Below are 22,617 nucleotides of genomic sequence, written 5' to 3'. Positions count from 1 at the left end.
AGGGAAACGCAAGCTTCAGATATGGTATAAATAAGACAATTTATTAGGACTAACAATACTAACATAAACGCAGTGCACCAAACCCCAAGCTAACACAAATACATACAACAAGGTGAAACAAACCCAAACCTAAACTGATACAGATACACAGGTACATACACATATAGAGCACAACGTAGTCAGGCAGGCCGGGTCAATAACTATCGGGCAGGTAGGTACAGGAGGAGCAGGCGGAGAGAATGGTCAGGGTCACAAGCCAGGGATCAAACAGGAGAAGTCAGCAGAGGTCAGGATCAGGCAGGGTCAGCAACAAGTCAGGCAGAAACAGGAACAGGAACAGGAATGCAGGTTACAAGATACAGGGGCCCATGGAAAAACACACACCAAGGCACAGACTGCAGGTCTGGCCATCCCTTAAATACACCACCTGCAATCAGCCCCAGGTGATGGCTAATTGCCGAAGTGAACCTCTGGTTGTTGAGAGCACCCGCTGGCCAGCCCTGGTACTGCAGCCCACAAGGCAGGTGAGTCCCACCACTATTGGCAAGTCCATGCCTGACAGCAGCATACAGCAAGGATCAATGCAGTATTGGCATCAACCAGAGGGGTCGGCCAGGTATGGAATATGTATCCTTACATTGGTGCAAGCTCGACAAATTTAACTATGCAGAAATATACCATGCTTGCAATTTGGCTTTACTCTGAACTTGCCTTATCTGCAGAATTGGCACCAGATTCATAGAACATACAGCTCTATCTGTGTGGAAGGAATCCACAGTTTATTGTAGAGGCCTATGGGAGGTCCAAAACCCAAAGAATTCCCATATGTACAAAGCCCCACTTCTTCCTTCAGAGTTTTACATAAACCTTTCACTCCCCTTCTGTGAGAGCAGACATTAGTCAAATTCTGGCACCTGATTATTTGCCTATTCAGGGCTTGGTTTGTAGCGGACACCTTAGTTACAATATATTTGCTTGTGTTCACAGCTTACTTATGCAAATATCAATTTAATAGTCTTCAGTGGCAGCAACATACATGGTGTTCAACATGGAAAACAAAATAAAATAAGTTCCCCAAAGTTTTCTTTAGCGCTTTTGCTGCCTGAGTTTTATTTTTTTTTTTGCACACAATGGCCATTTTTGGCCTGAAGAAACCCACCGATTGGATGCAAGTGTAGCACCCTCTAATGCGCTACTAGAATTGTGTAGAGTATTAGAGGTAAAATAACTGTTTATGGCTCATGGTAGTTGTTTGAGTCATGTGATTGAGGTCGGGTTATTGCAGGTCAGCTGGATGACTCTACAGGTTGTGGCTCTATCACCTCCTCGTGACTCTGGAGGACCATAGAACCTTCCAGAGGTCGGTGAGCAGGAATGGGTGGAGGCCTAGTCTGTATGTTTATGGGGGGTCCGGCAACGATTGACAGCTTTCAGGAAAAAAATAGTGCAGGATCTGCTTTGTACATAGGAAGCAAGTGTCCCACTTCCACTGTTTCAAGTCAAACTGGGCATCCCATAATCCCTATTTCCCTATCCAAGTTGAATTCCTAGTAATAAAACAACAAAACCAAGTTCATGGACTGGTCACTGTCTTTGGATACAAGTCTGTGTGAAAAATCCCTGTTACCTGGCTGTGCAGAGGGAAGCTTAGTAATACCCACAACACAGTGGCCCTCACGAGGGTAGCACTACACAAGCATTGTCCTGCTACATGCCTTGTCCCATGCCGCCATCTTTGTTACTGATGTCATTAGGTGCTGGGTGCCTCTTCCTATACAGGCAACCCAACCTCCTGATGACCTGCATCATGCCCATCCTCCTCCAGCCACTGTAAATGGAAAGTGAAGTATACTGGGATATGTGATATGCATATCCCAAGAGGCTTCAGAGCAGTGGAGGCATCATTCTCGTCTTGGTGAAAATGGTAGCTAGGAGCAGGGACATAAAAAAAGGAAAAAAAAGGGACACAATTGCCATTAGGTGACGCCTCAAAAGCCTTCATAGCTCATCAATTCAGAATTAACCATGAACGATGGCCATAGAATTATTCCTTTAATTCTGACATATAGGGCAATGTCTAAAGTGTATTGTCCAGCCGCCATTATCATGTATATGTGCCCATGACTACAGAACAACAAACATGTCTCCCCTGGGACTTTTCAGGAGCCACAGATTAAAGTATAAAGTCAAAATCGGTCATCAAAATTCCTTAAAATCAATCTGATTTAAAGGAATTTTGATGATTGATACTGACTTTATACTTTAATCTGTGACTGCTGAAAAGTCCCAGGGGAGACATGTTTGTTGTTCTGTAGAAATAATCAAGGGATGTAGCAGTAGGATTCACAATTCCACCACCCTCTAATTTCTATTTATGTGCCCCTGATAAGCACATTCGAATATGCATGTAAGGGGTGCGTGGGGTTTTTATAATTTTTTTCTGGGTGGGGTTATCTTTGTAAACTTTATTTATTTATTTTTTACTTACCTCTATTGCTACCACAAGGGACTGCTGATAAGCCCCCTATGTGATAGCATAGGGCAGGTGACAGGTTCTTCTAAAGGAGACATCAGAATTCTGATCCCAGACCCAGAACTGCTCCCAGAGCAGATCAAACAGAAATTTTGCTCAATCTGCTGTTTGCTAGGTGTTTATAGCCCTGAACATGGAAATTCTCAAAGCTGAACTCTTCCAGGTTTATGTCACCCAGGGAAAAATCAGCATATGCTCTCCATCCTGACAACCAACATGGACATCCCAGAGAACCCAGGAAGAAAATTTAAGCCCTGGAGGTTGGGATGGGGGGGCATGTAAAATCATTTCTAAAGCATAGCTGGCAGTCAAGATAAAAAATGCCCGACTGCTGCTGCAATATTATGTAGAACACCAGCAGCAACAGGGTGACAGTGACCCTGATTTCATAAAGATAAGGAGTTTTTTTCACTTTCAGTGTGAGTTTTCAACTCTATGGGTGAATGAGATGAAACAAAGTGAAAATCTATTTTGCAATGTAGAACTTTGCTCTGATAGTAAACTTGCTGTATTCCTTTAGTACATCGATCCCACCATCACCTTGCCCATGTGGGGCAAAGGGTAGCAGGGTGAGAGTCCTCAGCCCTTTGTAAGCTCCAAGTCATGACCTTACTCCTAGTCTATTTCAACACAAATGCTCTGAAATTTAGCTTTATGGAGTCCTCTGATCCCCCTTGGAAGTTCTAGTTGAGGGTAATAAATATCTAAACAGCCATCCTCTGTGAATGTAAGTAAACATTTAAAAAATGGAACAGACAGGCTACATCTCTTGATCGGGATACAATAGGTGCAACAATCTGCAGTACCCTTACCCCAATGTCCCAATCCAAAGACCTTCATCCTTCAAGCTGTCGAGCTGGTACATCTCCGTTCTGACAACTTGAAGGGCAGAGTTGTCTCAGTTTGGAAATTTTAATCAAGTTGTGCCTTTGTAGGCAGGTGTAGTCTTTATAAGCCACTGCACATGATGCTTGACTGTAGTGGCAATGCAGATGGGGGAGGAATTCGGGATGAACTTGGTTACTCTATAGTTTCTACGGTCATGGGGAGACAGCTATCCCATTAGTGACATTGGTGGTCATCTTGGGTTGGCCAGAGTCTATTTAAGACCCTGGCTCCCAAGCAAGTGGACAGTTTAGGGACAGAAACCCTGTTTGTCAGGAACAGTGAAAGTGTTAGGGAAAGGATCCAGTAGAGTAGGGAGAGAGCAGGGCCTACGTCTATCTTCTGGAAGCCTCCCCTTTGGGTCGTACTGGCCAAGCCACACTTTGACAGCTTTGGCGTTTGGCAGGTGCTGTTAGCATCTAGGAGTCTTCTGTTTGCAGTTTATCTTCTGCTCAGTTGTAAGTGGCCCTGGATGGGTGAGCTTCCCGCCGGGCCTGTTTGTACCGTTGACTTGGCTGTTACAACACAACATTCTTTGCAAGTCAGGATTTTGTATGTTTACTGCCTGCTGCACCATCTTGCACCTACCCAATACCTTGATTCAGGGAGGTATCCTACCTACCCTGTTCCCAAAAATGTACTTTAATTTCAACCCCAACCTTACCTTTTTCCTTTTGTTTTGAGTAGAAGAACCAAGACAACAAAGCTAAGTCACAAAGGCTAAAGATCAAGAAGATCCAGAAGGTAATCGCCCATGGGGAGGCTCGAGGGAAGATGTCATCTGTGCAACAAAATATGGAAAGGCAAAAGTGGAAAATGTCAGAGAAGAAATATAGATTGGAGGAGAGCGGAAACTTTGAGCTGAATTTGAAATATGACATAGACTACCTGCTCACGACTTCATCTATGGTGTGTCAGTCCACCAATCCAACTTTTGTTGGTAATCTTGGAACCCTGGTTTGTGGTGTAAGAGAGGTAATCCAGTCATACTAACTGCAGGTTCCCTGCTGTCTCTTACATACAGAGAGCCAGAGGTAACAAAATGTGTGCCGGGCTGTGTGTGTCCATAGACACACAACACCGGTAAGGCACGCTCCCACTTCCTCCTCACAGGAGTTTGACTTACAGCAGCAGCCTATAGCTCCCATGAGACCAGGAAGTGGTAGAGCGGAGCTGTAGCTGGGAGCAGCGCTGGATCACTGAGAGGAGTCAGATAAGTGTTTAGAGATGAGAGGGAACAATATGTGGATTTTTTTACCTTAATGCACAAAAAGCGTTAAGGTAAAAAAATGTTTAGCCTTTAGCACCATTTAAACTTTGAGGTTACAGTCCTTAGTTGTGACATCCTCGCTCCGTTGCCATCTTCTAAAACCTGACAAGACACTACGAATGTATAGACAATGGAAAGGGCACCTGAAGAATAACCCTCCCACTATGCAGTCCAGATAATAGAAGACTTGGGACCATCATGTGACCAATATTTAGGGACGAAAAAGTGGTTTTTGGTTTAATTTATTTTTAACTAATCTTAGCAATTAGGGGGTAAAAGGTAGGTAGGGAAGAGTATGGCTGGAGATTAATGATGAGCTTGGGTTCAGGCTTGGGCTTGGTCCAAACCCAAGTTCAACTTAACCTGAAAATTATCTATCACTGCTGGGCCAATGAGCGGTGGGTGGGAGAATCCCAGGGGCAGGGACATCAATGATGTAATGAGGGGCAGGGATGCTCATGACATCATTGATGTAACATGGCCACATGGCCATGGTAGGTCAATTTGGTTGACCTACTATGGCCATGTGGACATATTAGGTCAATGATGTCAGAAGAATCTCCACCCAGCATTGGCCCAACAATGACAGCTAACTTCCAGGTTCAGATCAAACACAAAAACGAGCACAGAATAATTTTGGTTCCATTATAAGATTATGGTCTAGGATGCTGAATCTGGCCACAGGACACCAACCTGAAACTGACACGTAGACGCCAGTCTCTGTCTTTGTCACGGGATGCCGTAGTCCACAGTAGACATGCCCACCTGAGGCATCTTGAAGGTGAATGTTGCTTTGGACCTGGAAAAGTCCACTGGAGGTGTTTTTCTTTGCACTGTGATTTGCTGGCACTGGCTCCTCGTTTCCTATCACCCAGAACATTGTTGGCTCTGGAAACCACTCCTCAGAGGAACATGAGAGAACAACAGAACTGCCCTGCAGAGCAACTGCTACAAGAGGCGGAGTCCCCAAACCTATAAGAAACAAGATGTCATCAGACTGACCAATGGAAAGAATGAGTGAAGTAATCATTCTTACAAAAATGGGACTCTACAATTTATTTTCTTGAGCCCAAAATTAATAACAGTTCTTTGTTCTTCAGGAATTTCATGCACTGCCTAAAAATAACCAAGCTGAAGCAATTTTAAGTATAAGACTTCCATTTTCCATGATGTATTACCTAAAATGTCAGTAAATCTAGCAGACATAAGTCTGATTGTCTGCCATGCTTCTCACCTCAGAGACATTTTCAATATCTTCCTTTGTTGCGAGACTGATAATTCATGCCGTCTATCCAGTGCCTTAGGCAACTGTCATGGCTGCCTTTCTCTAGATACATCTGGCTACAGACATCCCTCATTTTATGATAAGTCCAAAAGGACAACCATTATTTCTGTTAATAAAGTTCCTTCCTTCCTTCCTTCCTTTATTCTTCCTTCCTATTCATTTTTTCCTACTTTCTTTCCTTCCTTTTTCCCTTTCTTCCTCTTTCATTTTTCCCATGTCCTTCCTTCCTTCTTTCTTTCCATCCTCATTTCCTTCCTTCCTCTTTCATTCTTTCCTTCCTATTCTTTTCTTTCTCCTCCTTCTTTTCCTGCCTTCTTCCCTTCTTTTCTTTTTTTTTTCCCTTCATCCTTTCCTGCCTTTTGTTTGTCCTTCCTTCCTTCCTTCCTTCTTCACTTCCTTCCTTCCTCTTTCATTCTTCCCATCCCATTCTTTCCTTTCTCCTCCATCCCCCCCTTCCTTTATCTCTTCCTTTCTTTTTCCCTTCCTTCTTTCCTGCCTTACTCGGTCCTTCCTTCCTATTCATTCTTTTCTTCTTTCCTCCCTTCCTCACTTCCTCTTTTTGTTCTTCCCATCCCATTCTTTCCTTTCTCCTCCCTCCCTTCCTTCTTCCCTTCCTTTTTTCCCTTCTTTCCTGCTTTACCTTTGCCCTTCCTTCCTTTATTCCTCCCTCCCTTATTTCCTTCCTTCCTCTTTCATTCTTTGCATTCTTCCTCACTTTCTTCCTTTCTTTTTCATTCTTTTCCTTCCTTAACATAGCATAACATACTGTTTGGTGGGACTGCAGGAAGCACTCAAAGGCAGTGATTACGGAGTGAAGGCTGAGCCAGGACTTGAGTTTTGAAGGGCAATTTACCTTTAGTAGACGTTGTCCTTTAAGACATGTCCCCACCTTCCTTTGTGCAGCCCACCTGGTCTGATACTTGCCTCTTTCTCCAGCAGTCTTCGCTGAGTGGCCTTGTCCAGTCTATCTTCAGAAAGCATCCTCGTTGGGTACTTTGCATTCTGCACACTCAAGCCATGGCCCTATTCATTCCTATGGACAGCCATACTTTAGCGCCTCCAGCAGTCCTGGCTTTCCCCATAGGAAGGAATAAGGCCACAGTGTATAGCCAGGATGACATTTCCGAAACAAGGTTATGTGGCTTTAGGCAGATCAAGAAGGAAGGTATTTCTCCAGGTGACCTGAACTCAGGGCGGGGTTGGCTGGCATGCCTTAAAGGACAACTTATACCAAAGGATCCTTTAAATGTCAGTTTTAAAATTCAGCTTTGCAGAACCCTATTTTGATTTGAAAAAAATCAAGGCAAAACTATTTGTGTAGCTAATTTGTTGATCTCTAGAACCTTATCCAAAGCTCTGAGCAAAGCTTCAGTACTACCATGTCCACATGCTGCTGGATTTTAAAAAAATGGCATTTCGGTCAGACTAACCCACAACGGTGAGTGTCATGATTCCCTCATCAGAGCCCTGGGTGATGGTGTTCTCCACAAAGCAGTGATATTTGCCTGCATCGGAGAGGCGGACCTGGCGCAGACTAAGTGACAGATTTCCTTTGTCTGGTCCAGCCAGCATAAAGGCTCTTCCGCGATAGTCCGGACTCTGTTGCTGACGGTCTTCATTGCCATCTTTGAGCAGGAAGGCGACATTGTGGAAAAGGTCATGAAACCAGCGCACCTCTAGGCCAACGCCAGACAATGGCGGGGTGACAGTGCAGGGCAACAGAATGTCCGATCCCACTGCTGTCACCATGAACTTCTGCTGAATGTCGATCAGAAACTGCGCTGAAAATGGAAAAAGGGATAGAGATAATTAAAAAGTCAGGGGAAAGTTGGAAGTCCTCTTCTGCATAAAGATTCAAAGTAAGAGAGTCAACATGGCTGCTAAGCTAGTAGGGTTTTCAGAACAAGGGGCCAGTAATGGCAACCAGTACTGGGACTGGTCTATTCAGTACCCAGGGCAAGGATGTGGAACTGCACCCCTCCCCCACTACTAATTAATGATGGACCGAACACCCTGTCAGGAATGGACTTGCCAATAGTGGTGGGACTCACCTGCCTTGTGGGCTGCAGTACCAGGGCTGGCCAGCGGGTGCTCTCAACAACCAGAGGTTCACTTCGGCAATTAGCCATCACCTGGGGCTGATTGCAGGTGGTGTATTTAAGGGATGGCCAGACCTGCAGTCTGTGCCTTGTTGTACTGTTTGCTTGGCCCTGGTTTCCTGATCCTGTTTCTGCTGTCCTGACGCTGCCTGAACTCTGCCTGTACTGACCTCGGCTAGTCCTGACCACTCTCCCGCCTGCTCCTGGTACTCCGTTTGCCTGTTTGCTACCGACCCGGCCTGCCTGACTACTCTTGTATCGTATGTTTGTTATCTGTTGGAGGTTTGGTTCAGTTTGTTTGCACTGGGTTATGTTTAGTTTTGCACTGCGTTTGTATTGTTAGTCTTAATAAATTATATTATTTACTATATCTGAAGCCTGCGTTTCCCTGTGTCAGTCCACACACTTCTGGTCTCACCCGCATCCCTGACACACCCCCTTGTTCGGTTCGTGGTCAAACATTTGAAAACCTAGCAAGAGTTCGACTGCGAGCTTCAAACCGGGGCAATTCACTAAGCGGTATCTTACCGTATCCGAGTATAAGATACTGCACAGCTATTAAAATACGGCATGAGTTATATTATTAAGTCATGCGGCATTTTAGTAGTGAAAACATTCTTTAATGTTTCAACTGTTAGTGGAATGTAAAAAGAATTGTCGGCAATTAAATTTATTTTAAAAATAAACAGCGTGGGTTCGGCCTTTCGGTCTGGTATGGCTTGTGAAGGGAACAGCGTGGTGGTCCCCCCCAAAATCCATACCAGACACTTATCCAAGCATGCAGCCTGGCAGGTCAGGAAAGGGGATAGATGAGCGAGCACTCTCCCCCCCCCTCCTGAACCATACCAGGCCACATGCCCTCAAGATGGGGAGTGCTTTGGGGCAAAGGCACCTTGTCCCCATGTTGATGGGGACTAGGACCTCTTCCCCACAACCGTGGCCGGTGGTTGTGGGGGTCTGCGGGCAGGGGGCTTATCAGAATCTGGAAGCCTCCTTTAACTAGGGGGTACCGCTACTCATTCACAAAAAAAAAGTGTAGTGTAAAAAATTACAGTAGACAGTCTTTGACAAGTCCTTTATTAAAAACAAACATTAAAAAAACGTCCCCCGAAGCAGATCCAACATCGATCACAATGCTCGCTGCCACTGCCAACTCGGGAAAAAAAAGCTCCACTTTCTACACTGGTTCCTGTCGTCTGACAGCTGCTCCGGCCTGACAGTTGTTAAATATCTAAGGGGCAAGGGCGATGTCAACTGGGTGACCCTGCCTCCTTGTGACATCATCATGTGCTGTGATTGGCGAAGTGCATTGCTTTGGCCAATCACAATGCATTGTCAAGGCGCAGTGCATTGTGGGGCACCTTACCCTTCGTGTGTTCGCTGAACACAGGAATGGCCAATGTTCGAGTCGAACATCAAGCCCAACTCTACTACTAATGCATATTGTAGAATGGGTGTACCACCCTATGATAATTCTCTGCCCCCTTGCTCTGCTGCGCCCAGGGTAACTTGCCCCTCTTGCCCAGCCCTCGTCCTGGCTCTGATGGCAGCCTCCAATGACAGAATTTCCTTTAATCCAAGCTAGTACTTTCACAAACACAGACATACTGAATAACATTCTGAAAGCATATTTAAAGCCCCACTCCAGATTAAAACTGTTTTTCCCACCCCTCCTGATCATCTCTATTCCATCCTAATAGGGCTGTTTCTCCTTACCTTGTGAAGCCAGAAATATTCAACTAAGTCTCCCCCTCCAGGTCCTTCAACACCACTATTTCTGCAAATCCAGCAGTATGGTGAAGCCCGAGATCCCTAGTCTCCTACATCAGTCCTCATCTCAATCCTGAGAGAACCCCACCACTGGACATCCAATAGGAAGAGTCCACATCATGTAGCCACTGACATGGACACCCCAAGATAGACCCAAGTTTTTTTTCCCTTTCCATATGAAGACTGATATACTCACCTAAGTCTTCCCTTCCAGGTCCCTCACCTTCACCACTTCTGAAAATCCAGCGGTATGGTGAATCACGAGATCCCTAGTCTCCTACGTCAGTCCTCATCTCAATCCTGAGAGAACCCCACCACTGGACATCCAATAGGAAGAGTCCACATAATGTAGCCACTGACATGGACACCCCAAGATAGACCCAAGTTTTTTTCCCCTTTCCATTTAAAGACTGATATCCTTACCTAAGTCTTCCCTTCCAGGTCCCTCACCTTCACCACTTCTAAAAACCTGCGGTATGATGAATCACGAGATCCCTAGTCTCCTACGTCAGTCCTCATCTCAATCTTGAGAGAACCCCACCACTGGACATCCAATAGGAAGTGTCCACATCATGTAGCCACTGACATGGACACCCCAAGATAGACCCAAGTTTTTTTCCCCTTTCCATTTAAAGACTGGTATACTCACCTAAGTCTTCCCTTCCAGGTCCCTCACCTTCACCACTTCTGAAAATCCAGCGGTATGATGAAGCCCGAGATCCCTAGTCTCCTATTGTCCCCCTATGATGACGTCAGTCCTCATCTGGATCCTGAGAGAACCCCACCTATCCTTTAGGAACTGTCCACAGCAGGCAGCCAATGACGTGGACACCCAAAGATGGGCCCAAGCAGAAAGTAAAAGAGGAGAAGACTCAGGGCTCCAACATGACATGACTGCAGCTTAAGATAAGTCAAAAAGGGCATCTAGACTTTTTTTTTGGGATTCAGCAAATCAGAACCCCCATCTGATCGCTGGATCCAAAAAAAAAATGTTGGGAGGGGTGGTCATCCGTTTTAATTTATCCCAGAGAGGGATATAAAATTTAGTGAAGTTCACAAATACTAAACAAATTTTCACAGCTGCTGTTCAGATACACATATTCATTTGATGGTTTCTATAGCCATAGTCCAGTTTTGACCCTTGCTGAATTTACAGGCCCCAGTGTAAGAACTCTGCATTTACTGTACAGTCTAATGAGAGTGCCAACCAAAACTCTAAGAGTCCCAAATCTTTCATTAATAAAATTACTTCACAGCAGGGCAACGCAAAACAGCCAACATGTTTTGGGGACGAAACAACTCACCCTTCATCAGGGCCATAAAAAGAATGTAAATTAAAAAAATAAATAAATATATATATATGTGTGTGTGTATATATGCAATATATTTTTTCCACCAAAGGCCACTGAAAGGACTTGTTGATACAATATGTTGCCCACGTATTGCCACAGCTGCTACTATGTTGGAACAATTATTTATATGCAGTATAAATTTTTAAAAATTATAGCATGTCATAGTTGATCCTTGAATCATTCACATTTGTTGTTTTGAAGTTCCATTCCAAAATAAAATGTTCATGGTGCCTAAAAGTACCATACCACCTTAGACACCCTCCATCCAAGTATCTCACCCAAGGTACCAATCAGTGCAGTAAATTAATGGGTACTGCGGGGGAGGACCATACTATGACCCCAGCTGCTGCACATACTCGTGGGAGAGACATTGAACCCAGTACAGGAACAGGGGGGGGGGGTGAGGATTTTTGGAAATCTTTTCTCTAGAGTATTGTTGCCACTCTTAGAAGCAAAAGAATTTTTTTTTTTTTCGACAGTACATCGAAAAGTAAGTCTTAGTTGCCTGCAGACCCAAACGGAAAGGCGGTTTTTAATTACATTAAATTACATAATAACTTGTTTAGCTGTCCTATACTGTTAAGTTATATATCATTTTTTTTTTCATTTTCCTTTAAATAACTGAGAACACAATTGTAGGTGAGAGGCATTTCAATCCATAAAGCATGAATTTCCTTGTAAGTCACACACGCAAGTGCAGTATTGAATTGCTGCAATGTGATTAAGAATAAGGAACATGAAATAGCATTGCTATTGATTGTCAGTGAATCGCGGTCCTCAGATTTACTGCAGGGATCAATAGAAAGCATCCAGCTTCTGCAGACACCAAGCTGAAATCTTTGCTGGTCTTACTTAAAGGGAAACAACAGGTTTCTACAGGATATATACTATATATATACAGTGGGGATCAAAAGTTCGGGCACCCCAGCTAAAAATTTGTATTAATGTGCATAAAGAAGCCAAGGAAAGATGGAAAAATCTCCAAAAGGCATCAAATTACAGATTAGACATTCTTATAATATGTCAACAAAAGTTAGATTTTATTTCCATCATTTACACTTTCAAAATAACAGAAAACAAAAAAATGGCGTCTGCAAAAGTTTGGGCACCCTGCAGAATTTATAGCATGCACTGCCCCCTTTGCAAAGCTGAGACCTGCCAGTGTCATGGATTGTTCTCAATCATCGTCTGGGAAGACCAGGTGATGTCAATCTCAAAGGTTTTAAATGCCCAGACTCATCTGACCTTGCCCCAACAATCAGCACCATGGGTTCTTCTAAGCAGTTGTCTAGAAAACTGAAACTGAAAATAGTTGATGCTCACAAAGCTGGAGAAGGCTATAAGAAGAAAGCAAAGCGTTTTCAGATGTCAATATCCTCTGTTCGGAATGTAATTAAGAAATGGCAGTCATCAGGAACAGTGGAAGTTAAAGCAAGATCTGGAAGACCAAGAAAAATATCAGACAGAACAGCTCGCAGGATTGTGAGAAAAACAATTCAAAACCCACGTTTGACTGCACGATCCCTCCAGAAAGATCTGGCAGACACTGGAGTTGTGGTACACTATTCCACTATAAAGAGATACCGGTACTTGTACAAATATGGTCTTCATGGAAGAGTCATCAGAAGAAAACCTCTTCTACGTCATCACCACAAAAATCATCGTTTGAACTTTGCAAATGAACATATAGACAAGCCTGATGCATTTTAGAAACAAGTTCTGTGGACCGATGAGGTTAAAGTTGAACTTTTTGGCCGGAATAAGCAAAGGTACGTTTGGAGAAGAAGGGGCACAGAATTTAATGAAAAGAACCTCTGTCCAACTGTTAAGCATGGGGTTGGATCAATCATGCTTTGGGGTTGTGTTGCAGCCAGTGGCACAGGGAACATCTCACAAGTAGAAGGAAAAATGGATTCAATAAAATTTCAGCAAATTTTGGATGGTAACTTGATGTGAAATCATCAAACATCTGTGAAAAAGCTGAAGTTAAAGAGAGGATGGCTTCTACAAATGGATAATGATCCTAAACACACCTCAAAATCCACGGGGGATTACATCAAGAGGCGTAAACTGAAGGTTTTGCCATGGCCTTCACAATCTCCTGACCTCAACATAATTGAAAATCTAGGGATAGACCTTAAAAGAGCAGTGCGTGACAGACAGCCCAGAAATCTCAAAGAACTGGAAGACTTTTGTAAGGAAGAATGGGCAAAGATACCTCAAACAAGAATTGAAAGACTCTTGGCTGGCTACAAAAAGCGTTTACAAGCTGTGATACTTGCCAAAGGGGGCAGTAGAAGATATTAACTCTGCAGGGTGCCCAAACTTTTGCAGACGCCATTTGTTTGTTTTCTGTTATTTTGAAAGTGTAAATGATGGAAATAAAATCTAACTTTTGTTGACATATTATAAGAATGTCTAATCTGTAATTTGATGCCTTTGGAGATTTTTCCATCTTTCTTTGGCTTCTTTATGCACATTAATACAAATTTTTAGCTGGGGTGCCCAAACTTTCGATCCCCACTGTATATATATATATCACCCTTTTGACTCACCTGTAGCAGTGGAGTGAAGTTGCAGGGTCAACTGCTTTCCCATGATTTTTGGTAGGTCCAGAATTTAGTGACAGATCTGTGTACCGGCCCATTGCTGGTACCATGTGACCGCTGCGTCAAATCACAGCAGGTCTCATGATGATTGTAAACAATGGATGGCTACCTTTCATGCCATTCATCGTATACAATTGTGTTGTTAGCTGTGATTGGTCACAATGGTCACATGGTACAGACTGGGCCAATCACAGCCCTTCTGTGTCATGTGATTAACTGCGGCCAATCACAGCTAATCAAAAAATAAAAACACTGAATGAAATTATTTCATTGTTGCCTATAGCAGTGAAATTCATAATATATAATAAATCATAATATGTAAAAAAAAAAAAATACTGATCACTTCCCCAGAGTTGTACAATGTTACTAGGACAACATTATATTACTCTGATTGGGACTCGGCTACAGTTTTGGAGGACGCTGGGGTCATATGAGAGTCTCAAATTGTTACTTTATTGAGGGCCAAAAGCTGAATTTCCTATTACTGGATGTTTGAAGGCAACTTTTAAGGCCTGGGATCATATTCTTCCTATTCAGGGGCGGACTAACCATTTGGAAACTCGGGCACTGCCCGAGGGCCTGGGGTCAGTAGGGGCCCCCATGAGATGCCCCTGGTACCTTTTTCATAGGCTTTTTTGAGTTTGGGCATGGACACGGGGGTCCCATGATCCCCTATTGCCCGGGGGCCCCATGAGTTGTCAGTCCGCCCCTGTTCATATTCATGGCACTAGTCAGACTGACATCCCCACTTTGGCTGAATCAGTGCTTGCCCCACTTTAATACTTTTCCCGATCCAGCCACTTTGGCAACAAAAGGTGTTCTAACCCTCGGTGACAGTACTCATGGGGGATTGCTCCCTTTGCATAAGCTGAAAACACAGTTCATTCTTCCTAATGATTATATTTTTCCTCTATCCACAGCTGCAGCACACCTTCACCTTGCAGTTTGGTGCACCTCGAACAGAGACTCACACCTACCTCATTGAGAATCTATTATATGATGACTCTTTCAAGATGCCCTTAGCTGCGATCTAAAAGGAACTATTTCCTATCTCTCCTCCATCAGTAGTGAAGTGTAAGGCTAAGTGGGTCGCTGATGTCCCTGATTTGCAAGGGGAGGATCAGGAGGATATGTGGGATTGTCCTTTTACCCATTTGGTTTCAGCCAAAAAAGACTCATCAATTTTACATTTCTCCATAGAATTTACTATATCCCTGTGAAATTTTCTTCCATGTACTTTTCAGGGGTGGACTGACAACTCATGGGGCCCCCGGGCGATAGGGGATCATGGGGCCCCTGTGTCCTTGCCTAAACTCAAAAAAGCCTATGAAAAAGGTACCGGGGCATCTCATGGGGCCCCCTACTGACCCCGGGCCTTCGGGCAGTGCCCGAGTTTCCAAATGGTCAATCCACCCCTTGTACTCTTTGATTATGGCGGAGTTTTGGGGCTCTTCTTACACACCAGCTGAATTTGGTCACCAGCTGAATTTGGTTACATTTTTAGGTACTGCCCTGTGCTTCAGAAATTTTGGAAGGATGTAGCCAACTGTTATGATGCCATTACTGTTTCTCTACCATTGAAGACTGCTGTGTATTTGTTGGGTTTAGTGGAGGGAGTGGTTCTTACCAGGACACTACTCAGTATTCCTCCTATTCTATGCCCGTAAGGCCATTGTGCTGCACTGGAAGGCAATCAGGAACCCTACGGTGACCTTTTGGAAGTCGTTAGTCAATAAAATGGACCCGTTCTACAAAGCCACTTATTTGAGCAGAGAATGTCCCATGTTGTTTAGTAGCCCTAGTTGTCCTCTCCCTCCACCAATGCCTCGGGCTATATATATCATTATTAAATATAATTCCCAGAACCTGCACTCTATGTTCTAGGTGGTTGTGGTCCCTCCAATGATCTCAGTGTTTAGTATGATCTCTCCATTATACTGTATGTCCTATTTTGCTTGCCGTGCCAGAATCCCCTTGGGTTTTGTTAGCTGCCAATGTATTTTTCACCAGCTAACTTTACTGATTTAATGACTCCTGCTATGTCCCTGAGGTCCTTCACATGCATCTAGGGACCTGTTTCTAAGGTATTGTTTAGTTTGGTGCAGCTTGACTTTGGGAGGGGGGATTTATTCTTTTCTTGAAGTTGTTTGTAATTGTATTCTTCTGTCTTTTGCACCAAGCTCTGTTGATCACTGAGGTGCACTGTTTTGTACCTTGACAATTTAAACTTAATAAACAGAATTTAGTAAAAAAAAATGTCCCCGTAACAGTATCGCCCTTTCACCCCCCTAAATACTTACCTATCTCAATCCAGCGATGTGCCCGTCTGTAGTGGCTCTCTCTTCTCTACCTGCATCCCCAAGACACAGAGAGGCAACAGCAGGAACCATTGGCTCCTTCTGCTGTCAGTCAAATCCTGTGAGCAGAAAGCAGGGGGCAGGGTTGAGCTGTGCTGTGTGTGTCTAATGATGCACACAGGCTGGCTCGGGAGCGAGCCCACATATCTGCCCCCATAACAAGCAGCTTGCAATGGTGGTAGGCACAAGAGCGGAAGAGCTGAGAGCGCTGGTGGGGGAACCCAGAAGAGGAGGTTCGGGGCTGCAATTCAATTGCACAGAGCATGTTAGTATAACATGTTTATAATATTAGAAAAAAATTAACCCTTACAACCTCTTTAACCAGTTGCTGCCCGGCCTATGGTCAAATGGTGGCCGGGTGAACATTCCATCCCTCCGGGAGGACACCGTGTGGCGGCCCTCCTAGATCACGCTTTGCGCGTGCCTGCAGAGCTGTGCTGTGGCAAGATCTGTCACTGGCTGTGTACCTCGGACCAGGAGCGGACTAACAACTCATGGGGCCCCGGGCAATAGGGGATCATGGGGCCCCTATGTCCCTTGCCCAAACTCAAAAAAGCCTATGAAAAAGGTACCAGGGGCATCTCATGGGGCCCCCTACTGACCCCGGGCACTCAGGCAGTGCCCGAGTTTCCAAATGGTCAGTCCGCCCCTGCCTCGGACACACCTGATGACAGATCTGTGTACGGGGGCGTTGCCAGTTCCATGTGACCTGCTGTGACCAATCACAGCAGGTCACATGACAGTTGTATACAATGGATGGCTTCCCTTCATGCCATCCATTGTATACTAGTGTGTCTAGCTGTGAATGGTCACAGCAATCACCTGCACAAGCTGGGCCAATCACAGCCCAGCTGTGTCATGTGATTAGCCTTGGCCAATCACAGCTGATCACAATAAAAAAAACCATGAATGAATTGATTTCATTCAGGTAAATGCTTGCTTATAGCAAAGTAATTCTTTGCTATAATCAATCAAATTGTGTAAAAAGAAACAAATACTGATCACTTCCCCAAAGTAGTACAGTGTTACTATGGTAACATTATACTACTTTGGTCATAGTGCAATATGAAAAACAAATCTTAAAAAAAGAGAAAAAATGTAATAAATTTTTTTTAAAATAATATAACAAATTGAAAAAATTGAAAAAAAATTATAATTTTTTTTTTTCGTACTGTCACCTGTCAGTGTCCCTGATCACCACCACACCAGTTATATGCTGACGCTGTACTGCACTGGTGACAGTATGTAAAAAAAAATTGTGAAAATAATTTATTAAATTTCTTCATTTTCCGAAAAATTATAACAAAAAAATTACAACTTCAAGAAACTCGCCATGCCTCTTTTGAAATATGTTAGACTGTCTACTTTGCAAAAAGGGGTCATTTGGGGGATATCTGTACTGTTCTGACATTTTTGGGCCTCAACAAATTAGATTGGCTGTCAGTACTTCAGGATTGATCAATTTTCAGTTATATCCCATAATTTGTGAACTCTATAACTTTCCTACAGACTAAATAATAAATACTGATTTGGGTTATTTTCACCAAAGACATGTAGCAGAATACATCTCGGCCTAAATTTATGAAGAACAATTATTTATTTGCAAACTTTTATAACAGAAACAAAGAAAAATGTGGGGTTTTTTTCAAAATTTTTGGTCTTTTTTTGTTAATTTAGCAAAAAATAAAAACCTCGGCGGTGATTAAATACTACCAAAAGAAAGCCCTAGTTGTGTGAAGAAAATGATAAAATTTCAGTTTGGGTACAATGTTGTTTGACCGCGCAATTGTCATTCAAATTGTGAGAGCGCTGAAACCTGAAAATTGGCCTGGGCAGGAAGGGGGTAAAAGTGCTCGATATGGAAGTGGTGAAATCAATTCTCATTACATGCTAAAGTTTATATGAAGTTTAAGTGATTGGGCTTAGATCTATTGTAAAGAGCATTAACTCAAAAACACATTAGCATTCCTCTTAGGCTCTAAGCCCCAGACCAACACCCTCATTAACATAATGACAGATTTAATACAAAACACATTTATTGAAATAATATTCTCCATGCATGTCTGCACAAGGACCCACAGGAATCAGTCTCTTCTTCAAAACTTACAGGAAATATTTATATGTACTAGCTGTAAAGAGTATTCTAGAGAACTGGACGAAAGGTGACTGAATTGACAGCAATCTCATTCTTCCATAAATTGTATTTTCATAGTAGAACTGCAGAGATTGGCCTTGGTAGCTACAGTTGCAAGAAAAAGTATGTGAACCCCTTGGGATTACGTGGAATTTTGCATGAATTGGGCTTAAAATGTGCTCTGAACGTCATCTAAGTCACAACAATAGAAGAACACAGTCTGCTGAACATAATACTACACAAACATTAGATGTTGCCATGGTTTAATTGCACATAACATGTAAACATTCACCGTGCAGGGAGGAAAAAGTATGTGAGGCCCTAGCCTAATGACTTCTCCCAGAGCTAATTGGAGCCAGGAGTGAGCCAACCTTGACTCCAATCAGTGTGATGATATTGGATGTGTTGCTGACAGCTGTCCTGCCCTTAAAAAACACATACCTGTTTTGGGTTTACTGGTTTCAAGAAGCACTGTCTGATGTGAACCATGCCTCGCAGAAAAGAGCTCTCAGAAGACCTAAAAAAAGGCACAGCACACCAACATCAAAACCTCATCCCCACTGTAAAACATGGCAGAGGGAGCATCATGGTTTGGGGCTGCTTTGCTGCCTCAGGGCCTGGACGGATTGTTGTCATTGATGGGAAAATGAATTCCAGAGTTTATCAAGACATTTTGCAGGAAAACGTACAACCATCTGTCCGCCAACTGAAGCTCCACAGAGGATGGGTGATGCAACAGGACAATGACCCAAAGCATACAAGAAATTCAACAAAACAATGGCTGCAACAGCACAGAATACGCCTTCTGGAGTGGCCCAGTCAGAGTCACGACCTCAACCCGATTGAAATGCTGTGGCATGACCTTAAGAGAGCGATTCACACCAGAAATCCCAAGAATATTGCTACACTGAAACAGTTTTGTGAAGAGGAGTGGTCCAAAATGACTCCAGATCGTTGTGCAGGTCTGATCTGCAACTACAGGAAACGTTTGGTTGAGGTTATTGCTGCCAAAAGAGGGTCAACCAGTTATTAAGTCCAAAGGTTCACATACTTTTTCCTCCCTGCACTGTGACTGTTTACATGTTATGTGCAAATAAACCATGGCAACATCTAATGTTTGTGTAGTATTATGTTCAGCAGACTGTGTTCTTCTATTGTTGTGATTTAGATGATGTTCAGAGCACATTTTATGCCCAATTCATGCAAAACTCCACGTAATCCCAAGGGGTTCACATACTTTTCTTGCATCTGTACATGTAGCCTCTACAAACATTTGCAGTTGCATGCAGCTAAGATCTGTTTTAATTTGAACTAGAAACAGGTTTAAAAGTTTCTTTTTCCTGGAAGGGCTCTCCTCTGGCTTTGCAACTACCTAGCTGATTTTAAACTATGGTTGGTGATCCAACACGGGTTTAATTAACTGGTGGCTCAGAGAACCCTGTCTGAAATTTGTGAAACCCAAGCCTGGAAGAAATGATGGAACTTGCAGAGAAATTTGCCTCTGCTTACAGGTTCCTCCATGGAGATGGCCTGTGAACATGTGTCCTAGACCCATGTTCTTGATGTTTACCTTTCAGTCAAGTTTCTGATGCGCCTAGAATGTGTGTTTCCTTGGGAGAGTACCTCGCACTGCAAATGCAACTTCTGAACAGAGATGTCCCAGATCCAGAACGTTATGTTTAATGGAGTCCTGTAATATATGGACACTTGCAACCATACGCCCCAATTTGAGGGAATTGTCTCCTGATGGAGAAGACTGGAGGGCTTCGGCCAGTAGGAAGATGCCTGGTACCTTCCTACCCTGACATACCTTGGGACATTATGCAATATATTTCTTTTTTGGGGTGATGTTATCAAAAAGGGAGGAGATTGAGAAACACAAACATTTAGTGTACTGCTTTAAATATGATAAAAAATGGATACTAGTTTTAATATACTTTAGTCTAACTCTTGTTTTCTCTTTCTGCGTTCCTTATTTTGATAATATGGGGTTTCACTCAAGCTACACCCTGTATATAAGGGTCACTGTGACGCAAAGACACAAAGGTAGACAGGATGAAGGTCGTGTGAAATTGCTATAGCAAAAGCCACAGCAAAGAAACTTCTAGTCGAAGTAGTGTGCCGCTGTGGGGTCCCAGAGCTAACTGAGTCTGAAAGGGGCTCCCATTTGACAGCAGGGGTTTTTACCCATATTCTTGAATTCTTGAATATCAGTCAGGCCCTACACACTCCCTATCACCCTCAATCGTCTGGTAAAGTAGAGACACTAAATGGGGTTATTAAGAATAGACTAGCAAAAACTGAGAGAGGAGACGAGTAAATCATGAGTTGAATGCCTTCCTATAGCTCTTCACATTATCAGAACAGCCCCTAAGGCCAAGACTGGATTATCCCCTTAAAAAGTTTTATTTGGGGCAGTCTCAAGATTGGGTTGTTACCAGAGGTGTAGTTAGGTTTCGTGCTGCCCTAGGCAACACATAAAATCAGCTCCCCCCCCCCCACACGGAGAGACCCTGACACCAATGAACACCCCCCTCGACCCACGAAGAGAGCCTGACATTGGCCAACAACACCACAGCCCCCACATCCGAGAGAGCCTTCTACTACCACCACACCCCATACACTGGCCACCCCCCCACACTGGCGAGAGAGAAGACACTCACCTTCACAGCTCTGGACATGCCCTGGGAACAAGAGTCAGGCTCTGCATACACCATTAAGCAGCCCACAGAATCTCTCGGATCCCACCTGGTCCCCATGCTGCATGTGTCTCTTCTTCCTGGAGGCAGCGCTGCCCCCCTGAAAAATGCTGCTGCCCCCCTGAAAAATGCCTAGGCAAATGCTTTGTTTGCCTTGTGGTAAATACGCCCTTGGTTTTTACTTTCCCCAACAGTTAGAAGAAAAAGTAAGTGAACTGTTTCCTTATGTACGGGCTTTGCATCAAAGGCTTATGAGAACGTATGATCTTGTCTATTCTTCAATCCAAGATCCCTCAGTGATCACAGGTACCCACTGCCTAAAACTAGGGATTTTATAGTGGTGAAAGAACCAATCAGAAAGAGTCTTGATGAAAGATATGAAGGACCATTTTCAGGTTTTGCTGATCACAGATTCTGCCGTCAAACTTGAAGGAAAATCTTCTTGGACTCACGTCAGCCACTGTAAAAAGCTGCACCAAGATGCTGTTGAGAAGCCCACTTAATGGGAACTCGGCTCAATGGATGATTCTCCCGACCATACTCGTTACCATGCTGGGTGTGTTTTAGTCTTCCTTTCAGTCTGAAGCAACCAGCATTAGTGGCAGTGACTGTTCCTTATGTGGTTTTTACTGAGGGTTGCTCTAATTTAACTGCTGAGCTATCGGAACCTTATAGTACATGATGAAAGTGGGGTTGGTAAACATTTCACTACTTCAACTTGAAGCCAGGCAAATAGCAGAAGATGAAACCGTTTTGAAGGTCTAGGGTGTTTGGAGACTGGTTTGGTGGCATTTCTAGTTGGTTCCAGAAGCTTGGTATGCTGCTTTTGTTGATCTTACTATTCATACTTGCTGTTTACCTTTCAGTCAAGTTTCTGATGCACCTGATATCCAGAATGTGTGTTTTCTCGGGAGAGAACCTTGCATTGCAATAGAGATGTCCCAGATCCAGAGCGATATGTTTAATGGAGACCTGCAATATATGGACACTTGCAACCATATACCCCAACCTGAGGGAATGGCTTCCTGATGGAGAAGACTGGAGGTCTTTGGCCAGTAGGAAGATGCCTGGTACCTTCCTACCCAGACATACCTTGAGACATTATGCAATACCTTTCTCTTTGGGGTGATGTTATCATCAAAAAGGGGGGAGATTGAGAAGGATAAACATTTAGAGTTCTGCTCTAAATATGATATAAATGGATACTAGTTTTAATATACTTTAGTCTAACTCTTGTTTTCTTTTTCTGCTTTCCTTAGTTTGATAATATGCATTTTCACTCAAGCTGCATTCTGTAGATAAGGGTCACTGTGGCTCAAAGATACAAAGTTTTGAGTAGTAACACACTTTTATGTAATGTAGATTTCACAATCTATCTAATAGCATAATGAATGAATTGTTAACACCCTAAAACACTTAAAACTACGCCTAAAATGTATTATTAATGATTATGGAAATAAATATTACTGCTTTTAAAAAATAAAAGACAGTAACTGCTGAACGCTGCTCTTGGGTCAGTACATGTCCATTTCTCTAACACTATGCTATACCTAAGTGCAAGTTTTTCCCTTCTAGGACACATGAGGTACCGAATTTGTCTTCGACACATGTCAACATCATCATG

General features: G+C 43.4%; 1 protein-coding gene across 2 annotated transcripts in view; it reads right to left on the bottom strand.

The window, feature by feature from the left end:
* The window catches only part of LOC149438105 (butyrophilin subfamily 1 member A1-like), a 48,160-nt gene that overhangs the window by 16,447 nt on the left and 9,096 nt on the right, over positions 1 to 22,617 (bottom strand). For both annotated transcript variants that reach the window (XM_089660244.1, XM_089660245.1), the window contains exons 2-4: positions 7,404 to 7,754; positions 5,382 to 5,660; positions 4,083 to 4,199 (exon numbers count right to left, since the gene is read on the bottom strand). In XM_089660244.1, the coding sequence (XP_089516370.1) occupies positions 4,083 to 4,199; positions 5,382 to 5,660; positions 7,404 to 7,754 (747 nt within the window). The remainder of the gene's footprint in view (positions 1 to 4,082; positions 4,200 to 5,381; positions 5,661 to 7,403; positions 7,755 to 22,617) is intronic.

The sequence above is a fragment of the Staurois parvus genome, unplaced genomic scaffold, assembly GCF_062004578.1.
Source record: "Staurois parvus isolate SC_StPar_1 unplaced genomic scaffold, SC_StPar_1.0 ptg001220l, whole genome shotgun sequence".
NCBI lineage: Eukaryota > Metazoa > Chordata > Amphibia > Anura > Ranidae > Staurois > Staurois parvus.
Note: the sequence above shows the minus strand (reverse complement) of the source record. Positions and strands in the feature narration are given on the sequence as shown.